The sequence below is a fragment of the Gymnodraco acuticeps genome, unplaced genomic scaffold (genome assembly GCF_902827175.1).
Source record: "Gymnodraco acuticeps unplaced genomic scaffold, fGymAcu1.1, whole genome shotgun sequence".
Lineage (NCBI taxonomy): Eukaryota > Metazoa > Chordata > Actinopteri > Perciformes > Bathydraconidae > Gymnodraco > Gymnodraco acuticeps.
In genome coordinates this window covers 2602013-2612958 of record NW_022990341.1, presented here as the reverse complement: position 1 = coordinate 2612958, position 10946 = coordinate 2602013, and the positions used below count along the sequence as shown (strand labels likewise).

The window sequence follows — 10946 nt, the reverse complement described above, 5'->3', positions numbered from 1 at the left end:
GCTCCACGCACACAGAGAGAGGAAGAGAGAGAGAAAGTTATAGAGTGGGAGGAAGAGACAACAGTGAGGTGAACGACTTGAGAGGAGAGTTATCATTAGTTTACACTGAGAAGAGAGGAGGAGGAAACAGCTCAAAACACTTGAAGACCCTCTCCTGATTTCTACTCTATACTGAAGAAGTCTCCATTCAAACTGCGGTCCAGGTTTGAGTATGCCCTGCCATCCCTGCCCCCCCTCCTGCTGCAGGATGTCAACATGATCTCCCACTGCCCTCTGGCCACCCTGCTGCCCTGGTCTGTGGGACCCAGCAACCACTGCCCAGCCCTGGACTGCTCACTACTGCAGGAGGGGGACGGAGGGGTCGCCCTGCAGAGGTACCAGGCCCGCTCCCCGGAGAGCAGCCCCCGCCACTGGGTCAGTACACCGCCATGATTGTGTTATCAGACTGTTTGTCAGACTATGTTTCCATTTCTGGGAAGCACAGGTACTTCCAGACTTGTTAAACAATCTGGCAGATGTTGGACTTTTTGCTTGCACGACCTTCCTGTGCCTGCTGTTGTTTGGGGAGTGTTGTTATGTGTCAAAGGTTTGGACCATTTTTATAGACTCAAGGATGGGAATGGGAAGTGAAGTGTTTAGAGGAGCAAAGAGAATAAGATAAAGTCTATTATAAACATCGCACAAGGAAAAGAAGCTTGGTATTTTAAACAAAGATGTGCAGTGAGGAGGAGGGAGTGTTTGTTGGATGGTGATTGTGAGAAACAGGGGAGAGTGGTGGGGAATACATTGTTTGTGCATGTTTCTGTGTGTGTGTGTGTGTGTGTGTGTGTGTGTGTGTGTGTGTGTGTGTGTGTGTGTGTGTGTGTGTGTGTGTGTGTGTGTGTGTGTGTGTGTGTGTGTGTGTGTGTGTGTGTGTGTGTGTGTGTCATTATGCACTTAACAGTTTTGGCCCATCTGGCAGTAACATGAACATCTTGTAGTGACGCATCCTACACCAAGTGGGCTACACATCCTATATAAAACCCCAGTGTAATATGGTGTTACTGGGGGTCACTTGCTAACCAAAAATCCACTATTTATTTGCTCGACTCCGATCAATGCGAGATGGCTTTGTCATTTCTCCACTTATTGCATTTCAGTTCCTCTGTTTGACCCTGGACTCACTGAGATTTTATGCAATAAGTCGACAACTCATAATGCAACAACAGTAACCTTTGTGTGTCACAGACAGGAGGAAAGTTGACCTCTTGTTGCAGTAATTCACAGTAACAACTGCTTATTGGTCACTTTATGTGTGGGTGCACAGTTTTGCTGACTGGCCACAGAAGAGGCATTACTCACTTTACTTGAGAACTTAAACGCCGTAATGACTGAAATACGTGTCAGCCAATAGCAGAGTGTTTCAAAAATGTGGCTAACATTGCATTTCATTTTCATGCGTTTCTGTTTATTTACTTATATACTCAAAGATTCCTCATACCAGTGAGATTACCAGAACACGACCTGCAGCGACAGCTTACTCCAGCTTAGCTGTGGCTAATTGTTTGCATCTGCGCTCTTGTGGTATAGATAGAGGCTGAAGTGAAAATATTTTGGGGGTTTTACACATGGCAGTTTGAGCTTTAGTGCGTAGAGAGATTGAGGTCAGAAAACCATCCTGCTGAACTGTCCTTTAGGTAAACTCTAAACCCCATCTGCTCCAAACCTGATATTCCTTCATTCATTTCTGTCATAAATATCACAGCCTGTATGTTTTGTGTTTGAATGTTGGGAGAACCCCCTCCTTGCTGCCTGTCTGACATCCTGGTATATGTGTCACAGCACTGTTTCCTCCAATTGTTTCAGGGGGTAAGAAGACTGAAGGTTAGCATGCAGGCGCTGACATTATGTGGATGCTGTAGCCAAAGTAATGCTCAGCTTACATGTATCACTATGTATCAGGAACGTATCCTTGTGACAAGGGATGCACAAGTAATTGTATCGAAATCCCATTATGGACCAGGGCAGTATCCAAAAAGCAGTGGACGCAACTTTTGTTAAAGGCAAAATATGTGACAATATCCTAATGAAGTGAAGTGATGCCGGCCTGCAAACGGTATTAATAAAATATCCTTGTTAGGTACAAATCGTCCCACCAAGGTTATTTTATTATGTTTTTCAATGATGTGAATTATGTTTATTCCCTCAATATTGCGAATCATTACAATATCAGTCAAACTAACCACAATTATACATGTTTTCCAAATCGTGCAGCCCCACTTGTGACTGTTTTTTCAGTATTGACTTATAATTACCCTCACAGCCTTTGTTACAGAGCAATAAGGAAGCTTATATAGAGGAGTGAACATCTTCAATAAAGTTATTTAAGGATAAACAAAACCCTCTGTAATCCTATATCTTCAAGTGTAACACGTAGCTCTTGTGATAAAAACACGTCCTCTCCACGTGTCATTTTGTCAGTCCAGCCGGCTGCCGGTCCAGTTAACTTTATGCCGGGTTATGAAACTCTGACAGTCATAAAGGCAGCAATTATCTGCCGGTAATCGCCCTGCAGAGCGGTTACAGGCAGCTGTCTGGTCCACAGTTCAGGTCAGAGATGAGGGAGGAGTGCTGAGGTGTCAGCCACTATCCACAGTCCACTGAGGACGAGGAGACTCGCAGAGAACACATGAACGTTCACACGAGCGGCGGGAATGTCAGGAAGATGGAAATCAGTAGTTGTTCTAGTTTGCTTAAACCACAGGGGCCAAACTGGGGCCGGCAGTTCATGTCAAGGGGCCAGTTGAATTACAAATAGCTAAAAGTGGAGAGATAATGAGTATGATAACAAAAGACAGAGCAAAGGTGCATTTCATTACTTATGAATTTCATTTAATTTCAATCTTTATTTCGAATAGATTAAAAAAATAGCAAATAAAAAATAACAAATGTGAAAAATAGAATACCGTATTGTTAAAATACAGTATTTATCCACATTCATGATAATATTTATATATTCAACAAAAAAAGTCTTCATATTAATAATAATAATAATAAATCATGTGTCCGAAAGGGAGTAGGAGGAAGCAAATGCTTATTAATTCCCATCCCTTACTTGATCAATGATTGTCCTTTAAATCATTATGCAAGTTATTCCTACTTACATTTACATTTATACATACATATACAATCATTTCTCATCTTCAATCACCTCTCTTCATTCTCATAGTTTTCCCAAAAAGTGTTTCTGTACATCCTTTTAAACTGAATTATGCTTGTGCTTTGTTTTGACTCCTGCTCCAAACCATTCCATAAAATCACCCACAGATTGTTAATTAAACTCTTGATCTGAAATAAGAGGATCATTTTCTACTTCTTTTCAACATAAGAATACAAGTATATTTTAAGTACCTACCAATAAACATTTATGTATTTCTCTCTCTGGAGATATAGTGACAAATATATATTAAAAAATCACCAGGCTTAAAGGGGACCTATCATGCAAATGCACTTTTGTATGTCTTTTATACATGAATATGTGTCCCCGGTGTGTCAGGGAACTCACTCAAACAATATATTATTCAAATATAGCATGATAGGTCTCCTTTAATATACGGGCTCCCTTAGAACCGTGTTTATCTGAAATTAATCATCATTAATATAAAAAACAAACTTATATGAAAATGCATCGTGAATTTGAAATATTGATATGTTGCGAGCATAGACTGTATATATAAGGTTGCGAGATGGTGTCAAAGGAGAATCAAAGGTCTTGACCGGGCTTGAACCCATTTGCACAGAAGTGAGAGTGTTGACGGAAACACACATCTCTCTGTGGGTTATCACCGTACATTTGACTCCTCTAACCACAGTTTAGAAGTATGCAGTTTTATTTTATACTCTTTTTTTATTCTATTAGTGATAAGGGAATGTAATCAAGCCACGGGCCGATCAATAAACACTCCAGCAGAGGGAATATGAGCCGTTCCCTCACACCCGTTTGGCTTCAATAACCAGCAGAGTAGTTCAATAACCTCAGCGGGTAATCTGCTGGAAATGCAGAAGTGATTTTATAGAGAGAAAACAGGGACAAAGGAAGGGGGGAACAAAGGAGGAAAGAGAGTTTCGATGACGGGGTATGTTCCATTGAAAAAAGTAAGAAAGCTGAATTAGCACTCCTCCTTCCTCTTTCTTGACTTTTTGGACAGAGAAGTGCACGTTTCATGCTGATCCTCCGTGACGTCTCAGTGTTTCCGAAAACTTGGATCCTGGCTTGTCATGTGTTTTGATGACTGCTCAGTGATTCATTGATCCGGCCAAGACTAGTTCTGTAGCTTTTGACCTGCTTCATTTTCCTGAAATTGAATATATAACAGAGTCAGTAATATATCCATGCATAGTTGACCTCTTGCAGACAACAGCATTTTAATATTATTATTTATCACTATGCACTTCCAGCATAACTCTCTACCCTTCTCTGTCTTTAGGAGAAAAAAAACCTAATTTTCCTTAAAAACCTGCTTTAAAAAATCTGCAATAAAATCTAAAATAAGAATCATTTATATCCGTCGATGGATTTTAAGACCCATTTTACACATGGACACAGCCTTTGAAATAAATGTATCCACCAGGTTACAGAAACCATTTAAGTGTTGTTGTCTGGTTTATTGTAAACCTTAGGTCATGTTTTATATGTTGTTATTTTGTATGACCGCTGCCTTGGCAAGGTCCCTCTTGTTAATGAAGATGTTTTATCTCAATCCTTGTAATACACAGTTAAAGTAAACACATACAAATATACACAGTTCTTTGTGATACAGCTGGAAGAGCACCATTCAGTGAATATAGACTGGGTTTATTGATTAACCCACTAACACTGACATGACAAGACACAAGTGATGGACAATAATGTGGTTTATTTTTGTCCCAAATTGCACAAATCACAAACTACCACACTTCTCTTTTCACTAGTATCCAGGTTCTAGTCGCCCTTTCATTCAGTCCACCACTTACCAAGATGGTGTTGGCGCTGACCCCCAGCGTGTCTATTTGTCTAGTAGCCCGCAGCTTCATATTGTGATCGTAGGTCTAATAAGGTCACATAATAGAACTGGTGTGAGAAGTCAATACTGCGGCATTGTTCCTGTCACCACAGCGTCTGCACCGCACCACAGGAGCCGCTCGCTTAACTGGGGCAGAAACTCATCGCACCATATGGAGATGGGTGTGTGTGTTTCATGGCAATATGTTGGTGTGTGTGTGTGTTTAGGGGACAGGTTGACAGGAGGCAGAAGGCAATATGTGCACTGTCTTTGATTTGGTTTGTTTTGAATGGTTTGGCAGCTCTGTGACACACACACACACACACACACACACACACACACACACACACACACACACACACACACACACACACACACTCACACACTCCTCCACTCCTTTTCCCGCTCAAGGCTTGAAGTATTAGCCAGGACACATGACTAGGATAAAGCTGGCATTGCAATGTGTGTATTAGCATATGTGTGTGTGTGTGTGTGTGTGTGTGTGTGTGTGTGTGTGTGTGTGTGTGTGTGTGTGTGTGTGTGTGTGTGTGTGTGTGTATAAGTACATGTTGCATTAGTGTGTAAGGCTGCTGGTGTCCGGATGATAGTTATAAATATAAGCGCTTACACATTCTGCATGTCAGCAGGTTACTAACCATGATAACTGTACTGAGGTCAAACACTAAGATAAACAAAGAAACACACCAACTGTAGAAAAGGAAACACATCCTGTGTGAGTTTGATTAAATCAGCAGGAAATATTGTTATATACATATTACAACTTTACACAATAATAGCAGTCCCTATTGTTTTGGCAGATTAAATATCTAATGCTTTCGTTGGTGTGATGGCAACAATTGTGCTTGTTATTGTGCTACTGCCTCTTTTTGGTGTATGTTGTTGTGTTCATCAGATACGCAGTTTCATTTCCTACAGCGTACATGCTTTGCAGTTTCAGTTACAACACTGCAGACGTGAGCGTAAAATCCCTTTAGAATTAAAACAAGATTAATTACAAGGAAGTTATGTAATTATTGCAGTGCAGACAGAAAACACTGTGTTGTGAGAGTAAGTGTAATTTTGCACATTCTGTGTTGATAAACCTGTGGTTTTCTGTGTAGTTTTTCTTGGTTTTGACAAGGCAGCAGTTGTCACCAGCCTGCTACCAGCTTCATCGATGCTGTGTGTTGTTTTTGTTGCATATGTGACAAGTTTAGGGTAGCATGGGCAACAGATGGTGCACCTCTCATTAGCAGGGGGTCAGACAGACAACCTAGCCAGCCCAGACTGATTCATTCAAGGCTTAGCCAGGCTTAGATCTAGGGGGGTCAGGGTAGGGGCCCTATGAAAGGGGGGTTGTGTGTGTATATGCATGTTCTGGGAATTTATCTTAACTGTTCTTGAGGCAGAGACACCTGAAAGTACCTTAACTTACAGCACCTTCTTAGTCATTATAGCTCCAGAGAGGATTATCCTCGCTTTAGTGTAACGGTCCAAAAGACCCCATATGGAGGCTGAAGAAAAACATTAATCTGTTTCACAATTTTTAATAGCCGAACATCTCTGTAAGTAATTATGGTTTGGTTGATTTAATGTTGATGCAACTTTGAGCAACATTTCTTTGAAGTGTGTCTTGGTTCGCAAGGTCAGATGTGTTTAATGTGGAGGAGGAGGAGGAGGAGGAGGAGGAGGAGGGGTCTCAGCCTGAAGCTCTGGACTTTACTGGAAACTAATGATGTCACCCATCCAGAGAAAGAGAGTGAAAAAGAGGGAGAGCTCAACAACAGCCAGGACAATAGATCTGAGGGGAGCAGGGGCATGACATAAGAGAACAGAGAGGCAGACAAGAGCTTTAATGTGACTGTTTGAACAAAGGCCTCAGTCGACCGAAGATGAGACAGAAACAGAGAGAAAGAGAAAAAGAAAATGCAGCTGTGAGAGAAGACCTGGCATGTTTTTTAACTACAGTGTTTTCCTTGTTACTGCTACTAGATCCACAGACACTCATCTGTTGCCTCATTAAATAACTATCAAATAACCTTACTGAGTGCCATGCCCCTGCTTCATTGCTCTCAAATGACCTGTTAAAGCTACTTTGATTGTCTCTTTCTTAGGTTTTATTGAGTTATGGCAGATCATCCTGACCTTGCACCATAAATCCAACCTCTTGGGGTTTGTTGCTCTGGCTTGGTCTGGTCTGAAACCGCTGCTGACTCTGGATAAACACAAGGGTTCATGAACTCTGCCCTCTACTGGGCTTTGAAAACACAAACCCAGCAACGGCACACACAAATGCATCAGAAAGAGTTATTTTTTCCCACACATTTACAAAAAGGGTCCTGCATTTGACCCATCCTAGTATTGGGATTGTGTACAGCGCCCGAGCTCAGGGGCACCTTAGCAGTATTTGGTCATACCAGGACTTGAAACCGTGACCTTAAAGTTCCCGGTCCAAGACTTACCCGATAAAAGGAACGTACCATCAAGAACAGAGTGAGAATGTTCTGACACATTTGGTCCAGATAGGATTGCAGGAAACTTCCTCTCTTCTTATGCAACACATTTCCACTGGCTCCAGTTGCAGATGATACCCCTCTCACTCGATGAAACGATGAGTCTCCTCTGTTTACTCATTTCCAGCTGAAAGGAAAACAGGGCGTCTCTTTCCGGTCTGACATGAAATCACTCATTCTCTGGAAGCCAGTGCACGATGCTCCTGTTGCATCACGCCTGTCTGTCTGCCCGGACCCTCTCAGTTTCTGGCTGTCCTGTGAACTCTCCCCCCTCCCCCCCTCTGTCTCCGTCTCTCCCTCACACTCTCTCTCAGAGATAATGTCCTTTCAAGTTAATCTCTACAGCATCCTTCTTTTTCTTTGATACATGCCATCTTATCTGGGATGTAAACACTGAGACATTACACATGCTGACCAAATGACTGTCCTGTCCTTGTCCAAATGACTGTCCTGTCTTTGTTTCAGTATGGTGATTCCTTCTTTTTTTATTAGTCCTAACCATGTAGATGTGTAATGTTAAATCACTTGAGTACTTTTTTTAATATATAACTTTACATGTTCTCCTTCTGGCTAAAATGCACTTTAAAGTTCAGCTTAAAGTAGCCCTATTTTCAGGTTCATCTTTGTATTTTGTGCCTGTTCAAAAACCTCTGCTGGCCGGCTCTGATGTGATTGGTCAACTGCTTGGAGATGTCTTGCCCCTTAGCCTATACAATGTGTTGGAGTGCTAGCCAATAGAAGCGTTACATGTGTGTTACAAGTGTTACATTGTGATGTCACTATGTAAACAAATGAGTACCTCTGGAGGGAACTTTTGGACCATTTACATGCACAAAAACCTATATAACTACAGGAAAGGGAAAACCCTTGTGAGGAAAACACTCGGTGAAAAACAACTGAGGAATATGACGCTAAAAAAACTTACAGACTCTAATAATCTAATCTGAAATATGAGTAACTCAAATAAAGCGGGCGACTTCCAATGTGGTTTGGTTGTGGTGCTTTTTCCAATATTGTAATGATTTTTATCGGTCTCTCAATCTAAATCAGATTGCTTTAGGAATCACTTTTCATCTCGTCCTTTATGACCATGCTTCAGGCTGAAAAGCTCCCCAGCAGTCAGGTATGAGGACAGCAGGCTCGCTGGAGTCGGGAGGCTGGAGGCAGGAAGTGGGAGATTTCCTGGAATGTGCGTTTTTTCCCCACAGTGGTGCAATAATAGTGCGAGTGGCGCTCCTCCTGTTTTTGTCCCCTTTCTGTCTGTACTGTAGCTCTCTGTTCACACTTTGTGGAACAGAGAGAAGAACGCACTGGGGAAGTTCAATAATAGCAGGAACCCATTAAAAGAAACTGCATTCGTAAAGGGCTTTCCTAAATGCAATTACGTCATTAGTCTTCCAAGAGGGATAACTTGGTATGAGGATTGGGAGGTATTGTAGTGCAGGAATGCTGTGTGCAATATTTGATAAACTTTTCAATGTTGCAGCAGTAAAATGTAATTCACTTCTGCTATATTAGCTTTAACCTTTAGCCTACAGGAATTATAGCTTTACTTTACAGATTATAAATATATGGAAACAATGACGTTGTTTCATTTTTGCAGGAAACCTTATTAAAACCTAGTTTCGTTTTAGGTCATTTCCAGCATGTACTTGATGAGAATAGCAGCTTGAAATGCCAGGAAAACTCACAGTGATGATTAGACTCCGGGAAGTCCCTGCTTCCGGTGAAACGATAGTCCTGGGCGCTAGCCACCTGCTAGCTTTAGCTTCCTTTTTTAGTGTAGCCTGCAAGAGAGTAGTATCATCCTTCTCTCCACGAAAAACAAGTGTATTTCCCAACATAGAAAACGTTTTCTTTAAAGGAGACCTATCATGCAAAATGCACTTTATGATGTCCCCGCCGCGTCGGGGAACTCACCCAGCGTCAGAAAATAAAACCCTTTCTCTTTTCCTCCGTACCCAAATCTTTTAAAAACAGGGGTACAACGAGCAGATACAGATTTGCTGCCGATCTGACGTCAAATCGGCAGCGGACCCACAGAAAATTGCTATCAGAAACAATGCCTGACGTGTTTTGGACGTAATCTCGTCTTTGTTTACATTAGCAAGCCTCGCTAACACTCAGAGCTAACATGTACTGGAGAGCACATGTGTTTTAAAAAGCAGGAAATAAAAAAAGGAACTCACCTTGTGATAAACCTGCAAGAGAAAAAGCATTTGAGCTCTATACTGTTTCATAAATAATCTTTGATGTGGTTTAGAACAGGATGGCGTTTTATCACAGCAGGATTTAACTTTATCTCTGGTAGAATTCTGATCAGGCATTAGCTCTGCCTCCTCTTTTTTTTTTTTCAAGCTAAGGACCCAAAATCCGCGTTTCTCTAACAGGGCTGCAAAAGATGGGTATGAGCAGTATGAGGCATGGCTACAATGGGTGATCTGTTTGGTATTTTAAGCAAAAAACTTGGTATGGCCCTACAATATATTTTTCCAATATAGCATAATAGGTCCACTTTAACTTAAAGAGACTTGATGTTGAATTTAACAAAACATATTAACAGCTCTCACATTTCCTGAAATGTAGCTTCCTATTCCTTTACATTTTGGCAGCTGCTTTTCTACATTTACTTTACCAAAGGTATTTATAATAACTTGTCTAATCTATGGAGGAAACCTTATCTACACCTCGTGTCATTTTCGGTGATGATTGGCAGTCTTATGGCGCGTTTCCACTGCAGCGGGTAGCCCCGTTTAAGCGTCCTTAACCGTCCTCAAGCGGCCAGGCCGGTTTTTGGTGGCGTTTCCATATAGCCTAGTACCGGCCAGCGGGTACTTTTTCCCTCTTTTTCCGGCCTCATAAAATCGTGGTTCCCTCAGACAGGGCCAGGGCTGAACTAGTGACGTCAACACTCTCGACTGCTGATTGGTCAGAGAGAATCGTCACAAGATTGCGCGCGAGTTCATCCCTAGCGTCGCATATATATCTAGAAGCAAGCTTGCAGCATTTTTATACACAGCATTTTGTAAACGGAGGAGCTACAAAAATGGCTAAGTCTAATAAGAAAAGCACACCGTGGTCGACCGAGGAGGTGACGACGTTCCTACATCTCATTGGGGATGATCAAATCCAGCGGGAGCTCGACGGAACAACTCGAAATGTGAACAAAAACAAAGCCGATCGCCCCGCCTACACTGCGTTGCTACCCCAGGTCCTAAACTGTAATGGAAATGCGCCACGGCCTGGGCCGGCCAGCGAGGCAGCCCGAGGCCAGAGCGAGGACGCTTAGGGACGCTTAAACGGGGCTACCCCGCTGCAGTGGAAACGCGCCATACAGACTTGTTGAGACTGCAGCTTGAACTGCCTGGAAGATTCACGTGATGATAAGACTCCAGGAAGTCCCTACGGGTAA

The 10946-nt window shown here is 42.2% G+C and overlaps 1 protein-coding gene across 1 annotated transcript in view; it reads left to right on the top strand.

The window, feature by feature from the left end:
- The first annotated feature begins 255 nt into the window (after positions 1–255).
- The window catches only part of rgl1 (ral guanine nucleotide dissociation stimulator-like 1), a 29900-nt gene continuing 19209 nt past the window's right edge, over positions 256–10946 (top strand). Inside the window, exon 1 of the mRNA XM_034223562.1 lies at positions 256–414. Within this exon, the coding sequence (XP_034079453.1) occupies positions 256–414 (159 nt within the window). The remainder of the gene's footprint in view (positions 415–10946) is intronic.